The sequence below is a fragment of the Gossypium raimondii genome, chromosome 3 (genome assembly GCF_025698545.1).
Source record: "Gossypium raimondii isolate GPD5lz chromosome 3, ASM2569854v1, whole genome shotgun sequence".
Taxonomy (NCBI): Eukaryota; Viridiplantae; Streptophyta; class Magnoliopsida; order Malvales; family Malvaceae; genus Gossypium; species Gossypium raimondii.
In genome coordinates, this window is record NC_068567.1 from 5056017 (window position 1) to 5073055 (window position 17039).

General features: G+C 33.9%; 3 protein-coding genes across 6 annotated transcripts; 2 read left to right on the plus strand and 1 right to left on the minus strand.

The window, feature by feature from the left end:
• The first annotated feature begins 252 nt into the window (after window positions 1-252).
• On the plus strand, window positions 253-3768 carry LOC105796742 (glycolipid transfer protein 1). 2 transcript variants are annotated; one of them, XM_012626542.2, is made up of 7 exons: window positions 253-403; window positions 771-925; window positions 1427-1482; window positions 1719-1849; window positions 1952-2087; window positions 2292-2423; window positions 3520-3768. In XM_012626542.2, exons 2-7 carry the CDS (start codon window positions 808-810, stop codon window positions 3550-3552), a joined length of 606 nt encoding a protein of 201 aa, XP_012481996.1. In that variant the 5' UTR covers window positions 253-403; window positions 771-807; the 3' UTR covers window positions 3553-3768. The 2 variants fall into 2 exon arrangements, with proteins under 2 accessions (XP_012481996.1, XP_012481997.1); XM_012626543.2 differs by having other exon boundaries at window positions 391-529.
• A 133-nt stretch (window positions 3769-3901) lies between these two features.
• LOC105796741 (kinesin-like protein KIN-10A) lies at window positions 3902-7356 on the minus strand. Its single transcript, XM_012626540.2, has 5 exons — window positions 6615-7356; window positions 6179-6334; window positions 5872-6090; window positions 4428-5774; window positions 3902-4351 (listed from the first exon to the last, which is right to left on the minus strand). Exons 1-5 carry the CDS (start codon window positions 7224-7226, stop codon window positions 4061-4063), a joined length of 2625 nt encoding a protein of 874 aa, XP_012481994.1. The 5' UTR covers window positions 7227-7356; the 3' UTR covers window positions 3902-4060.
• A 5807-nt stretch (window positions 7357-13163) lies between these two features.
• Window positions 13164-16669, plus strand: LOC105796743 (KIN14B-interacting protein At4g14310). 3 transcript variants are annotated; one of them, XM_052628027.1, is made up of 4 exons: window positions 13164-14823; window positions 15177-15392; window positions 15468-15790; window positions 15913-16669. In XM_052628027.1, the coding sequence occupies exons 1-4, from the start codon at window positions 13231-13233 to the stop codon at window positions 16442-16444; spliced, it is 2664 nt and encodes an 887-aa protein (XP_052483987.1). In that variant the 5' UTR covers window positions 13164-13230; the 3' UTR covers window positions 16445-16669. The 3 variants fall into 3 exon arrangements, with proteins under 3 accessions (XP_052483987.1, XP_052483988.1, XP_012481998.2); XM_052628028.1 differs by having other exon boundaries at window positions 15471-15790; XM_012626544.2 differs by having other exon boundaries at window positions 15177-15790.
• The last annotated feature ends 370 nt before the right edge of the window (window positions 16670-17039 follow it).

Here is a 17039-nt window from a genome sequence, read left to right on the forward strand (position 1 = left end):
AAAAATTGACTATTAAATTAATTGAATTAATTTTTCTAATATTATTTTAATATTTATATTTTTATTATATATTTAATTATTATTGTGCTAATAGTCAAACTAATCAAATCGATTAAATTAAGATCACTTATTCGATTATTTGAACATTACAGGAAAGTCCACTCAAAGATATTTCATATTCGGGTGCCCGACCCAAATACTTGTTCATGGACAATCCGGATCTTAGCTTTGGTGACCTAAGTGAAACTTCCAATAAGATAAAGACACGCGTACACGCTGAAACGTGCAGACGTGCAACCGACCAACAAACAGCTGTTTCAGCTTCAGTGTCACTTCAATTCAGTTTCTCTCTCGTCTTCAATATTTCAACCGAATCCAATTCTCAAAGAAAAAAAATCGCCAGGTTCCGTTTTTAATCTTTTATCTGTATTGAATTAGATTCATATACCCACATTTTCAATCGTTTAGTTATTGTTTAATTCCTCACAGTTCTCCATTTTCCTCAGTTTTAAGTGCAGTAGAGCTCCATGTATTGATCTCTCTGTCTCTTTTTATATATATTGTTTTGATAGATCTGATCAAAATTCACACCTTTTAATATGATCAATTATGTTTTTTGTATGATATTTGAATTGGGGTTTTGGGTTTTGAGTAAAAAGGTTAAAACTCTAGTGATTTGGAGATATATAAAAGTGGCTGGCTTTTTCTTTGTTGGATAATATTAATGTAGTGAAATTGAATACTGGTGATTTTAATTTTGATTTTTGCAGTTAAGAGAGAAAAAAAAGTTGAAATCTTTTTTGAGCAATGGAAGGATCAGTTTTTACTCCATCATTGGAAGGAATGAAGCATATCAAATCTCCAGAAGGGGAAATGCTTACCAAGCCTTTTTTGGATGTCTGCAAGTTGATTTTGCCAGTCCTAGGTTTCTTTGTTTTTATTATACCTTCGGTTATCTTCATGGATTTCTGATTATGGGTCAATTTACTTATGTTAAGCTTGTTAGATTAGTTAACTTTTAACATCTAATTTGAGTTGAATCTTCATGGAAATCTTTCTTCAAGTTTGTTAGTATACCAGTTGACTTTATCGCTGCAAGTTTTTGAGATTTGCAAAGGATAATAAGATTGAAATCATTAGGGTTGTATGCATGATTTGATATCGAAATACTCTTTGATTATAAATCATTTGGTAATAGACAAATGCTTGATGATTTAGCTGTCAATGTTTTGGTAGGATTGTCTAAGCTTGCATTTCAAACTGGATCCCAGCAGTGTGTGATAGATAGTGAAAGGCTGACATCTTTGGATGCTGAAGGCCTATAATATGCAAGCTATTACTGGCTTTCTTTCTTTATGGATACAATGTTGATACTTGATTTAGAGCAAAAGGTTAAAAGCTCTTGCTGTTGCTGTTGCTTTTACAGATAAGTTCGGATCTGCTATGAGCCTTGTGAAGAGTGATGTTGGTGGTAACATATCGGTAAGATGTTTATTCTCGAGTATGCTATTGATGATATTTGCTTACTTTTCCTTGTCCTAGCATGTCTTTTGTTAATTTCATGCAACAACATTGTATGGAATTTCGAGATGGTCATCATGAGCTATTGTTCCTTTTATATACTTACGTTTGGAAGGCATTTTAACGCCATGCACATCTGTTTAATGAAACAAATTTTATTTTCTAAAATTATTGTCTTTTGTTGATTCTGTTTCCAGAGGTTGGAAAAGAAATACGAAACTGATCCCGCTAAATACAATCACTTGTACAGTATGGTGAAAGAAGAGGTTGATTGTAAAACAGCAACAGATTCATCTAGTTGTACCAATGGTCTTCTCTGGTTGACACGGTACGTAATCTCGCCAATAAACAATAGCAGAAATCAATCTTCCATATGTTTCATTTCCTTGTATTTGTCAATTTGTAATTTTACTATTTTGATGATTTTCAGAGCAATGGATTTCCTCGTAGAATTGTTCCGCAACTTACTTGCACATCCAGATTGGACTATGACCGAATCTTGTACAGACTCCTATGGCAAAACCCTGAAAAGGTTCCATGGCTGGATTGCTAGTTCCGCTTTCACGGTAAATAGTTTTGTTCCCATTTGATTAAGTTTCTTTTGATCGCTATATCTCTTTCCTGATAATAACCTATGATATGCAGACATTCGATTATAATCAATACTTAATGTTCTCATTAGCTTTTGATGAATGAATTACTGGGACTTTCTGGATATCTGAGTATTGATTTACTTGTCCTACATCACTTATTGAATTGTTAGAATACAGGTTGCATTGAAGTTGGCTCCAGATAGGAAGAAGTTCATGGAAGTGATAGCTGGCACCGGAGATGTTAATGCTGACATGGAGAAATTTTGTTCGACTTTCCCCCCATTTCTTGAGGAGAATCACAAATATCTGGTAAGATTGTAAGCTCAATCAATCAACCGTAATAACCAAGAGTGAGTGAATTGGCTTTTAAAAAAATTGTGGAACCTACGACAAGAAAATAAAACAATGAACACAAATGATTTAGAGTGATTCAGCCCCAATTGTCTACTCCACTTATTTAGCTTTCCACCCTTAAGGATTTTCCCAAATTCACTAATTTGATCAAGGTTTAACCTTATAATTCCACTAAGATTTCTATCTCAAAAGAGTAAACAAATAAGCAAACAGTGAAAAATCTTTAAAAGATTAGAATGTTTGTAAGTTAATCACACCCAATGAAAAACACTTGGACTTAGAAAATTCAATGAATGCTCACAGTGTTTACAAGAAAAGATGAAGAATTTAAGCACAAAAGGTTGGTAAAAGAATTTTTTGATCTTTCTTGATAACTTTTGATCTCTAGTTATTGTAGAAGCTTTGGAAAACTGGTATTTATAGTTCTTAATTGATTTTCCTAATTGATTTCTAACTGTTTTGGTTGTTGAAAAATTGAATAGAGTCATTGGATGTGTAAAAACCAGAGCATTAATGACTCCTGCAACAAAATTTATTGATATTTTGGCGAGGGTATCAATACAAGGGCAATTTTTTCTTTGATTTTCTAAAACGTCGAACCATACTTTTGATTTTTGTTCAATTTTTCAAAACATCAAAGCTTAAATTGGTATTAATACCAGGTCATGGGTATCTATACTTTGAAGAATACCGAAGGTATTGATACTTTTGGTTTTTGCTTTATTTTTTTTGAACTTTCACTTATTTGAAAAAATTGTTTATTACTTTGAACAAGTTCCAAAATTTTTTTCTAGGTGTTTTGAAAGATATATATATATTTAAAATTTTATCAAATACAAAAGCATTATCACCGCTTTGAAATAGAAGTATGCAAGATAATGGACCATGACTCAAAGTTCATAATGTCATTTTAATAAAATGAAAAGTTTTCTTCAGTTTTCATCAACCATGGTTCTTTTTCATGTCAAATGTATTGTATATTTTAGTATTGTCTATCATAACGATTGCGCATTCTGCAAATCAACTAACCAGATATATTCTATTTATGCAGGCCAAGTTTGGCTTGGATGATATGAAGGCATGATGGAATAAGTTTAATGAGTAGAGGAGAGACTACCTACCTATATTTACTCCCGTGTTCGAACTTCCAGTATCTTGCTTCCGGCTTAAACCTTCGTATTTACTTGAAATAATTAATGACTTTTAAACACATACTCTTGAATGCTTAGTTTTTAGTAATTTTTGGTTAAATGTCTTGACCCTTGAATTAATGTTCAGTTCTTCTCCCTGGTTAATTTTATCTTCTCACCCATATTCTTAGAAAATTTTAGGAAGCTATGGGAAATAATTGGATAAAAAGAGAGATCAAGTTCAATTAAGTCCAATGAATGAATCTTCTTGACAGTTTCAAGTTATAAGAAACTTAAGGAAGCTAAAAGAAAAAAGACATTGGAAATTGAGTTTAAATCCATAACCAGAAGAAGACACACTTAATGATATTACACATTGATGTTATACACAATGGAAGAGTATATGTATACTCATGCTGCACTTGAGATTTCAACTGAACAAAAAATAGGCAAATATCGATCCTACCATCTTCGAGCAGTAATAAAGGGAGTGGAACTGAGATGAGGTGATAGCTTAGGTGATAAATCATCACCTTGGTTTGACAAGCGAGTGCTTGTGGTGAGTGGAAGCTTGTTTTCCAGAGGAGTCAATGGTAGTGGAGTCAATTGTAGTGGACTCAAGGGGAGATGATTAGTTATCTGCAGACCCTTTGCTGGCCTTAAGCAAGCCAGATGCCCATTGTTGCATATTGGCAGTTTACTTGCCTTAACAATGGCTTCATTCTCTTTTGGCACGGGCGCCCCGGTCGGATCCTGCACATGCTGAAGTATGAGTACTTTTGAAGACCAGAGACGGTATATTATGAATTGAGTTCTAAGAATAACTTACCCCAAGCACTAGAAAAGTGAATGCTTGATTATCTGCACCGAGATAGATATCGATCAACTTCCGGAGATCCGCGAGTGTTGCATCCTTTATAACCTTCAATGTTGTGATAAACTTTCCAGGATTTTCCTTAGATGCTTCCCATTTCACATAAACATCAATCTGACCATCAGTGCAGTCAGTAGAGGGGTTTTGGTTCTCCTTTAAGGATGCTGCCATTAAAGCACCTGAGTTTTCCTTGTTCAAACTTTTCACAACAGAATCATTATCTGAAGCTACCATAACCGAGGACCAATGAGGATCAATGGTTTCAGTTATGGCTGCTTTTGCAGGTGTTGGAGTTCTGATTTGTTGAGAAAGCTCTCTTTGGTTCCCACAAAGTGTAAAGATGTTTTGGATTCTTAGAAGTCTCAAAGAGTCTGTTTCAGAATCCGACTGTTCAGGTGTCGATTTGAAATCTTTCTCGTTCGAGCATACCCTTTTTTCCTCTATTATCACCTTCTCCACTTCATTCTCCTCTTCTGTCTCTTCTTCTTCATATACAGTGGTTAGGCCTAGTTTTGCACCAAACTGTGGGGCAAAGCCATCATGTTTTGCAGACCAAGGATCGGCTTGATTCACAGCTTTGTCCATTTGTTTCACATCATGAACAAATGGTTCAGGATCAGTCATGTCCAGCTCCATCGACATAACCATCCCCGGAGCCTCATCACCATAAATCCCAACTAGCCTTTTAGCAAAACTGCTTCCATCCAACTCATTGGTTGATTCATTCTCCTCAACATTACCATCCCTTGAACTGCATAACTCAAATTCTATCTCTTGCAACCGCTTTCTTAGCATCTCGACTTCTTCTTGCTGTTGCAGGATTCTTTCCTCCATTCTTCTCCTTTCCATTTCAACAAACTCCTCAGCCATTCGCCTACATTCATCCAGTTTCTTCTCCAACTCAAGTTTTAACATCTGTGTTCGTTCATTTACCTTCGAGTTGATTTCATCTTCAGTCACACCAGAACCCGAACCCTTCACTTCCAGAAGGGATCGAAGCGCTGCAACTTCTTCCTCTTTCTTCACAAGCGCTTTATGTGCCTCATTTCTCTCTCTTTCTCTCTGTTTGTTCTCCATCTGTAGTTTATTTATGAACTGGTCCATTGCTGCAAGCCTGGATCCTAAATTAACAGCTGATGCAGAATCATCATTTTTGTCCTTCAATGGTGTATGAGGCCCCCTTACAATACACTTTGCTTTTGCTCCATATTCAAGGGTGCAAATTGTCTTATGCATCTCTTTAGGATCTGGACTAGCACAAAGTATCATTAAAATCTTTGACTGATCATCCTCAAATGAATCCTGGGGAAACAAACAAACAAAAAAAGAAACATTATGAACCTATGCTACTTGGACTCAGGAATGTGCTGGAAACGGGTTTTGGACACTAGTACTTTACCTGGAGCAACATTGTCAACTTACTATCTCTGAAAGGCACATGAGAATCTCCATTTGCAATGGATTCAACAACTCTTTTAAGTGCAATGTTTCCCTGGTTTATCTTTGCAGTCTGCATTTTTGCCTCAAATCCAACTTGACCAGCTTGATCAATATTTTCAGAACCTGCCATGTCCACAAGCATAAGCCTTCCTCCAACAGTTGGAACATCAAGAATTATCTGTGAAGATTTTAAAAAATGTTATTAAAAAAAGGATCATCTGCAAGACCACCTAATAATTCTTTTTAAAAAATAGTGAAATTGATACCATGCAGTGACTTCTAGAACTTCTATCATTACAGAGTGTACTTTTAACAATTCTTCTCTTCTCTACTTTCTGAATCTCTTTTGAAATCTTTCCAGCTTCACTTCCTGAGAGGAAAGTAGCATTCTTTGCTTTCTTTCCCATTACTTCCAGTTTCACCTGTCGTATACAATTCACACCATTAATAACACTAACAAGCTAGGAAGCCCGGACAAGAACACGCAATACGGAAATTTCTAAAAAAAAAATTAGGACACAGATAGGCTGAGACCATTCATGACATGAATTAAGTTTAACTTATAGCATCTCAATGTCATTTTTATTGAACCAGATAATGAAGCTGTTTCATTGAATAATCAACTTAAATCTTATATGAACCCTGCAAAATGTGAACTAAAAGACCAACAATGAACAACAAATTTAAACACAAAAAACTTACCTTAGATCCATTGCCTTTAGGCCATCCAATTCCAAAACCACCTCCACCATTACTAGACAAAAGATCATAAATTTCCTCATTATAAATCTCCAAAACAGTAACTTGAACAAAAGTTCCTCCACTGTCATCTTCCCCAACATCTCCCAATATATCTTTCAAAGACCTATAAACTATCCCAGGCTGCTTCAAACACCCAAACATCGTGTGACTCTTCCCGGCACCGGTAGGTCCGTACATCATAATCGTACACTTAGCTCCCATTTTAACCCCATTGATTCTCGACTGAACAAACTTTTTATAAAAAGTATCAAGATCCTCTTCTTCTGAAGAAGAAATCCCATCTAGGGTAAAATCCCGATACCCAATATCAGCCCTCACACGGAGAGTCTTGTTATCGGGATTTATATGGAGATAGGAGATGGGGTTTTTGTCTTTTTGCTCGCCGGGATAGTTCCTTATCCTGCCGATTACTTCCACCGGGTGTTCCCCCGGTGGGTGTTGTTCAATTGCTGGGTTGTTTCTTGTTGAAGTGAAGTTGAGACGGTGTTTGGATTGAGGTGTTCTCATCTGGGTTTGGTTTAGTTTCGAAGAAGAAGATGGCGTTGGAGCCATTGTTTTTTACTGTGTTTTAGTTCTTCAAGATGATGATGATGATACGGAAGAAAGAAACGAAAATGGAGATTTTTTTTTTTTTTTGAGTTGTTCAAGATTATGATTGTTCTTGAAAAAAGGAAAAAGGAAAACGAAAGTAGAAAAGGGAAGGGTTTCGAGTGGCAGTTTCGAAATTAAAAGTACGAAAATAGCCGTTATAGTCAACGGCTATTTTTCTTTTAATAGGTGGTGAAGTTTAAAATGCCCGACCGTTTGGTACTTGATGATAGAGTGGGGTTATTTGCTGGGCCGGGTTTCAAGTTCGGATCTGGTTGGATCCATCTAAATGTCTCATTTTATTGTTTTAATAAATAATTTTATATTGTTTATACATTTTATAATTAAGTTTAATTTTTTTCTTTAAAATAATTTAATTTAAATTCGGATAAAACCAAACCGGCTTGAAACAAAAAAATATCACCTTAACCAGCCCAAAACAAGTTGGTCAATTGGGAAGTGGAACACTTTACTTGTAAATAGATCTACTTTTTTTTCTTTTCTTTTTTTAAGATTTTTTATATGAATAATCATTTTGTAAATTGGTAATTAAATTTTTAAAAAATGCCAATTATTCTCTTTAAATTTTTTTAAATTTAGATCGAACTATATTAAATAAACCCCAAAACAAAATCAAAATAAAACAAAAGAGAATAGGCCGAAAACTAGCCTTAATCCAAAAGCATCTATTGTAACACTCCTATACCCGGTTCGACTGAAGGAACCTGATATAGGAATATTAAATTTGATGCTAAAGTGATTTTGGCTAATCACTAATATATTTGAACCTAAAATAAATAAATTTTTATAATTTATATTTTAGTCCCTACTACTTAGAACACACTTGATCTTCCTAATGTACATGTCATTCTATTCAAAATTTTGAAACGTACCCTCTTGGTACTTGGAGATGTGATGAGATGGATGCTCACAACTTCAATTACAACTCTTCAAAATCACTGTACCTAATCTGGGCACGGAAAACAAAATTGTACGCTGAGTAAAAACTCAGTGGTATTTCTATAATTCGAATATTTAAAGATAATATAATATAATAGACATAATTAAATTATAAGGACATATTAATGTCTAGTATCATAACTACTATTTTTCATTTGTTAAACAATATCCTAATTCACACAATTGTTATATAAAGGGTTATTCACATATCAAACCATATTTATTCGTACAATGGCATCAGTCATGCAATACTCAATTCGTGAATACATTATTTCATACCATACTCAATTCTCATCATTTGCTATATAATAGTTTTTCACAACATGATACGCATGTCATTTAAACAAAAAAAAATTGTTCATTCCATATCCAATTCATTAATACACAATTCATGTGTCTCAATCCATATTTCAAATCACTGTCTCGTTTTCATTCCACATACAATATCATCCAATATCAATTATAGTGTCATTTCAATTAATTTCTCCTATTAACGCGACTCGGACTCGGACGAATACACGGATCCAACCAAAACACACCAGTTTGGCACCCAGTGCCTCATCGGATAATTCGAAGTAATAAATTGACACCTAGTGTCTCATCGGCTAAACTGAAGTAAATTGGCACCCAGTGCCTCATCGAATTAATTCGAAGTAGTAAATTGACACCCAGTGTCTCATCAACTCGAAGTCAAAGAAATCCCTGAACTCTTCCAATCCTATGGCATGTCATCTATATCCGACTTAGCCCGATACAGTTAATAGGGTTCCAATTTACTTTTCAAATAAGACCAATATTCATTTCAATTCAAATAATTAATATATTCAATATATATATATACTAATTCAATCCATTCAATCAATTTAAATTCAATTCAATGATAAAGTGTCAAATATTCACCTCAATACTTACCATATGCATTAAATAAAAAATACAACAAATAATAACTAAGTTCGATTATAGAAATACAAATCGTAAATTCGAGCTATTCCTCATCGACTTTATATTTTCCCTTTTAGTCGAGGGTTTAGGTATGACTTTAGCTACAGAATTAAAACAATTAAAATTCATTAATACAACACAATTCAATCTCATATTTAATATTTCAATTTTTACTCAATATTTTCCTAAATTCTAATTTAGTCCCTAAACCGAGACTAACTTTATTTCTTTACATTTATTTCTTTATTTTCATACAAATTCCACTTTAAACTAAAATTAACTCTCTATTTTCACTTAAATCCCTAAATTTCAAATTTTTCATAATTTAGTCCCTATTACTCAAAATTTACAATTTATTCTACAATTCAATCCTTTTTATTTCTAACTTAAAATCTATCAATTTAATCTCTAATACTAAAATTATTCAACATTAACAACACTTAAAAACTAAATAATTTCTAAAATTTCGACATGAGTCGAGTAGTATTTAACACCAAGATTCCAAAAATATAAAAATTATAAGAAAAAGGACTAAATTAACTAACTAATTGAACTTTTAAACTTTGAAGCACTTAAGACCCTTCGTCTCCTTCTTCTTTCTTCCCCTTTCCCTTTTTCTTTTCTTTCTTTTCCTTTCTGTTTCGTTTTGCTTGTCTTTCTTTTTTTTCTTTTTCTTTTATTTATTTGTTTTATTATCTTATAATATATAATATATATACTTAATAATTAAGTAAGTATAATTTAATATAATATATATTAAATTTACATATTTTAAACTTATGTTGCCTCATTAATAAAAAAATGGCATAATTGTTTCTTTAGTCCTTTTAATTTTTCTTTAATCTATAATTCAACTTTCACCCTATATGCAACTTAGTCCTTTTACCTAATTACTCTTAATTCAAGCAAATTCTCTTAACCAAGACCTAATTAACTACACAACTAGCTTCGTAAATGTTTTTAATAAATATTTACTAGTCTAATTTACGGGAACGGAGTCTCGGGAATACACTTTTCGACACCACTGACTATCGAGTCGTTACAATTACAGGAAAAGGAAAGTAAAAAAACAACAAAAAGACTCGGTCCAATTCAAAAATGGATTGTCACCTATTTCAAGCTTTTCTAGAAAGCTCATTAGTCCTCTGTTGTCGGTTACAGTTCTCCGAGGCTCACAATGAGTCTTCTCCAAAATCACCATCCATTGTTCTCCTCAATCTTCAGAAACCTAAAACACTCTTCAATTAATTTTTTAATTTTTAGATACAGCTTAACAATGCATAATTAAATTTTTTAATCCAACTTATAAAATTAATAAAAATTCACTATATGTGCATAAAATTAATAAAATTTCACTATATGTGCATCTATTAATCTTTGTATTTGCAATTGTACTGATATTTCTACTTTGAGCCTTATAGGTTTTATCTTGTTATCACCTTAAAGGGAGACGTCCTCTCCTCATAAAACGTATATGACTCTCGATGGAAATGGAGATAAAACCCTAACACAAAGCAACATTTTTTATTATTGAGGACTTATCGGTTACCTAAAAAACAACATTTCGAAATTTTTTTCAAAAAATTGTCCCCTCAATAGTAATAATTTTATTATTTAATTTAAATTTGAATCAAGTGATATTATCTAACTAGATTTAATTATTGTTGGGCGAATTGCAATATTCTTATAATTTGGGTATATTTATATAAAATTTATTTTTTGTGAACTAATAAACAAGTAGGCAACGTGGACTTTGACTGCAGTTTTCACCATTCTTGTAAATGCCCATACATTATGATATTATTAAAAATGGGATGATTATTATTAATTATATTGACAGTGAAATTACGGGAAGTTGTCATTTGTCCCTTTTAATTAGTTTTTATTTGTTAATATTTTTTCGCTTGTGAAAGGTTTTTTAGAAATTGCATTGCGAGTGTGCAAAACAATTTTGTATTGTTAAAAAAAATTATTACTATGGTTTTTTTTTTTACTTTTAAAATTTTAAAAAATTGCAACTTAAAATCAGCTTCAACACTTTATTTATTCAATTTTGGGCAAAATACTAAAAAAGCCAAATTTTTTTTAATTTATTGAAATAGACTCGGTATTTTATTATTTACCGGAATGGGCCATTTTCCCATAAATCGCGTTCACGTAAGCGCGAAGTCAGGGGATATGTCAGCAAATCGCATCCACGTCAACTCGCTATGCTGACGTAGCAACAAAGCGCGTTCTTGAAACCGCGATTTGTGTCCACGTCATCAAAGCGCGCTGACGTGGACACGATTTGTTGTCACGTTGCGCGCTCTTGGGGACGCAATTTCGCCGTGTTTCCCATGTTAGATTTTTTTGGGTTTATCGGATTTTAAGAGAAAAAAAAAACGTCAGCTAAAAAAAATCGATTAGAAAAAAGATTTAGCTACCAAAATTAAAACTGTTTCTTTAAAATAGCATTCATTCCATTTATTTAAGTGATGATAATTTGACCATATACCATCTCCTCTTTTTATAGAAAAAAATTGTTTAATTATTTCAAATTATAATTTTGCTTTGTGGATGTGAAAATCGGTGTAGTCCTTCAGATTGATTGTTGGTTGCGATTTCTCCAATATTTTTGTAATTTTATTTTGTTTTTAATTTCAATCCACATTATTATGGTTTTGTCTACAGTTTCGTGATTTTATTTTGTCCATAGTTTTGTGATTTTATTTTGACCACTCTTATATAGGTGGTTTTACTTTTAATTTTTAATCATGTTCTTACGTGTATGTGAGATTTGCTAGTGCCGCCAAACCTATTAGGAATTGTTTTCAAAGGGTTTTATCATGATAGATCATAATGATTATGATAAATTGAAAATGATGAGGAGAATGATAGACCATTTGGGACTTAGTCTTTTGTACATCAATGATGCAATGGGTTTATTGAGACTTTTAACAATATTTTATTGGTTAATCGGTGTTCATTGTCAGGTTAATTTGATGAGAGCGCAAAGTTCAACGATTTTATCAAGTTGATATATATCTGGTTTGTTTTTGAATTAGTCCAATGTTATAATTAGTGTCAATTTATCCTTTTTTTTTAGATTACTTTGCAGACATGACATTTATACATTAATTTATAATAATTTATTTATCAATTGTACTATGTGACACGTATTTGTATTATTATTATTCATGATTCTTACTAATAATAATATTTTCTTAAAACAAAATATGATAAATTCTAGGCATTAGAATTCATCACTATTGACACCCATGAACCCAAACTTATCATACACCATACACAACATTCTAGTTGATGATTATTTTAAAATTTGGTAGATTAAAAGAATTTTAATTCTATAGATTTGAGTGCTTAGTGAAAAAATTAGACTAAATCTTTGTAACTAATGAGAAAAATTACTTCACTTAAAAATGAGAAGGGCTTTAATGGATAAAAATGTATATTAGGGTTTATTTAATTATAAAATAAGTATAAGATTTGTTTAATTTAAAATTTAAAATATATTTAAAATATCTATAGATGTCTAATATATAAATACTATAGAAATCAAAGAAAAAAAGCATATATAGATATATTAAATATATTTTAAAATTAAAATTAAACAAATTTTAGAAATAATGATAAATATCAAAATTACACATAGACTGTAACGTCATTTTATATTTATATGTTGCGAGATACAAATAATTATATTAATTTAATGTAAAAATAAATTGGTGTATTTATTTAAATGTGTATAGTTGAATCACAATCAAAGTTGTAAGTATACATTGAACGGCAATTAAAGATTCATGTGTATAATTGTACAAAATTAAAATTAATGTACCAAATTGCACAATAAAGTAAAGTTTATGTCCAATTAAGAGTTTTATCCCTTAGAAAAAGAAAGAAAGAAATTAAAAATGAGAATATTCCCAAAAATTCAAAATAGCATTCATTTCCCGCCCAAAAATTCAAACTTTAAGTTCTGAAAAGATCATTTCTCAGTTCTAAATTTCTAAAGTATCCGTTTCAATTTACTGTTAATTTATTTAATCCTCAAAAGCTAAAGAGAAAAATGTCATCGTCGTCGGCTCGCCGGCAAAGAGACTTAATCGCCGGCAAACAGAGACCTGCAAAAAACCTGAACCCAATCTCCGACTCCACTCCGACCCTCAAAAAAACATCTTCCGGAAAAGAAAACCCACGACCCAGCAGTCTTTCTCGGGCTTCCGTGGTGACCCAGAAGCCCAAAATCCGGCCTGTCCCACGCGTCGAGAAGGCGGCGGCGGTTGGTGGCTCCGACAGTGAAGGCCAGGTGCGGTGGTCCACTTCATCGGCGCCAAGAGGTAGGAGTCAGAGCCCATCTGAATTTGTTAGGGTCTTTTCTGATTTGAAAAAAGATAGGGTTTCAATCGATAGGGAAAAGAAGGGTTTTAGGGATTCAACAGGTAGAGGTAACAAAGAAAATGGTGGGTTTAGGGAGAGTTTGGTGATGAAAGTGAAGGAAAATGAGGGGAAAGTAAAAGGGGTTAGGGTTTCAGATGGGAATTGTAAAAAAGATGCTAAATTTAGCTCTGATTTGGGAAAACCAAATGGTGATAACATCCAAAACGAGGGTTTTGGGGCTTTTAATGAAAAGGGTATTTCAGATTTTGATTCAGAACTTGGAGCTTGTATTAGGGTTGATGAGAAATGTGACGCAAAGTTTCTAAAAGAGAAGTCTTTAAGTGATGGAAAGAGCTTGGTGATTTCAAAAGAGAAGGACTTGAGTGTGCAAGAGAGTGAAGGGAGTGGGGCTGCCATTAAATATCCAAGCAAACTTCATGAAAAGCTTGCTTTTCTAGAAGGGAAGGTGAAGAGGATTGCTTCAGATATTAAGAGGACTAAAGAGATACTTGATATGAACAATCCTGATGCCTCAAAGGTGATCCTTTCAGATATTCAGGACAAGATTTCTGGTATCGAGAAGGCTATGGGTAATGTTGTGAGTGATTCAAATTGTAAATCGAGCAGTTCGAAAGGTTCTGGAGATGAAGAAGTGAGTACTAAAGAAGCTGATGGCAGTCAGAGTAGGCGGGTGGTGGGTAATGTTAAGATTTCTGTTAAAGATTTGAATAGTGAAGAGTTGGAAGCTAGATTGTTTCCTCATCACAAATTGCTTAGAAACCGCACATCATTGAAGGAACCATCAGGGAGCTCTCAAAGTCACGAACCCTCTGATGCCATAGAATCTGGTTGTAAAATAAGGGATGAAAAGAAGTTATTGAGTTCCATTGAGGATAATCCAATAGCTTTGGAGTTCTTGGCTTCACTTGATAAGCAAAGTCAAGTCACCACAAGGAATGAGCTGGCTACTATGGAGAATTCTGATACTCAAGATATGGATGGTGGTGGTGGTTCAGGTGCACAAGGGCCTTCGAAAAACTTATTTGTGAAGCATGGTGTCGAGTTCAATCTTGAATCAGATGAGATACTTGAGGACTTTGATGACCAGGAGAACAGGCCAACTGCTGTTATTGATGAGGAGTCTGAAGATCCTAGCATTTATCCGCTCAATGAAATTGGCCCTAAGATGTCAACTGGAGGATGGTTTGTGTCAGAAGGAGAGGCAGCTCTTCTTGCTCATGATGATGGATCATGTTCCTTTTATGACATTACTAATTGTGAGGTATTCTTCCTTGTACCTGTCTGAAGTTATTTTTATGTTCCATATTAGTATTCTGTATTCAACTATCAAATTGTCTGATGTTCTCTGTCGTTTCATGATAGTGATCTGAGCATAATATCGTATTTCTTATCTCTGCTTGATGATTTGTGTTCCTTCTGATTATTTGAATGTCTCTATTGCTATCTTCATTCTGTTAAATTCAATGGACTTAACTCGGAATCTCATTTCAATTTCATTAATAAATCAAATTCTTTTGCATCTTTATACTAATTGAGCGTGTTGATAAAAAAAACGGAGTCATAGACACAACTGAATGTACAATTTCTTAAAATGATGGTCACTTGTTTTTTCAGGAGAAGGCTATCTACAAGCCTCCAGTAGGTATCTCACCTAATATATGGAGGGATTGTTGGATTATTCGTGCTCCCAGTGCAGATGGTTGTTCTGGGAGATATGTTGTGGCTGCATCCGCTGGCAATTCCTTAGAATCAGGATTCTGCTCATGGGATTTCTATAGCAAAGAGGTGCGAGCTTTCCACACCGAGCACAGGGAAATGGCTTCAAGAACGGTACTTGGTCCCTTACCAAACAATGCTTTGTATAGAAGAAATGCTTTGTGTAATAGTTTGTCACCTGAAACTCAGCAGTGGTGGTATAAACCATTGGGCCCTCTTATGGTCGCTACCGCCAGCACTCAGAAAGTTGTCAAAGTATATGACATCCGTGATGGTGAAGAAATTATGAAGTGGGAGGTCCAGAAGCCTGTATTGACAATGGATTATTCAAGTCCACTGCAGTGGAGAAACCGAGGGAAGGTAGTGGTAGCCGAAGCAGAAATGATATCTGTCTGGGATGTGAACTCTTTACATCCTCAGACAGTACTATCAGTCTCTTCATCTGGTCGAAAAATCTCTGCTCTTCATGTAAATAACACTGATGCTGAGATAGGTGGAGGGGTTAGGCAAAGGTTAGAACTTTATCCCATGTTGTTGTTTATCATGTCTTATTATTTCTACAACGGTTGTTTTCTAGTTTCCCAGCATAATATTTTGTGTATGGATCCTAATGTTTGCAAAATTTGGATTGCAGAGTAAGTTCATCAGAGGCTGAAGGAAATGATGGTGTATTCTGCACTGCAGATTCTATTAATATCTTGGATTTTCGCCATCCATCTGGTATAGGTGCGAAAATAGCAAAAGTTGGTGTTAATGTGCATTCTGTTTTCTCCCGTGGGGATATGGTCTTTCTTGGATGCACAAATGTAAAGCCATCAGGGAAAAAACAGCCTTGTTCTCAAGTGCAACAATTCTCGTTGCGCAAACAAAGGCTCTTCACTACTTATTCTTTGCCTGAATCTAATGCTCATTCCCATTATTCAGCCATACCACAGGTTTGGGGAAATTCGAACCTTGTCATGGGTGTTTGTGGGCTGGGGCTTTTTGTATTTGATGCCTTGAAGGATGACGGGCTTCAGCCTTTCATATATGATCAAGGAAGTGCTCAAAATGTACGAGAGATTGTTGGACCAGATGACATGTATTCCCCTTCTTTTGACTACTTGGCATCTCGTGTTCTCTTGATATCCAGAGATCGCCCAGCACTATGGAGGCACTTGTCATAGGTATGTATGATAGATGTTGAAAAAATGTCTAAATTCTAGGAGTTTATGTTTGGCTTCTCATGGCATGCTATGTAGAACATATAATGCTTATGTTATTTATTGATTGCATATATGTGTGATAAGAACACCAGTTGAGTGCAGCATCATGCTGACTCTCTATGTTCTAGTGTCTTTTTGGAAGAGTGAAGAATATTTTATGGTTTTGGTTTTTTCCAATGTTGATAACATGATAGCATCCGTTATACAATTATGGTAAACATAACGCACAAAAACATGTTTTATGTTAGAAAAAATAGCTTATGACATTCTTGTTAGCAAAATCCCATTAAATGGGATTCTCTAAATCATTGGACAGTAATGCATGTAGGGTATGATCAAGTTAAGTCAAGCTTAAGCGGTAAGAAACTTGAGCTTGAGCTCAACTCAAAATTTGAGGCTTGAGACTCAAAGCTAGACTTGAGCTTAACGGAGATTCTTTTTGAAAGCTTGAGCTTGTTTCGAGATAAAAACCGATTTACCTGAGTTAATTCTATTAGATTCAATTAGGCTTGTTCACCTAGTAACAAATAAGCTCAAGTTGTAAGCTTGATTTCAA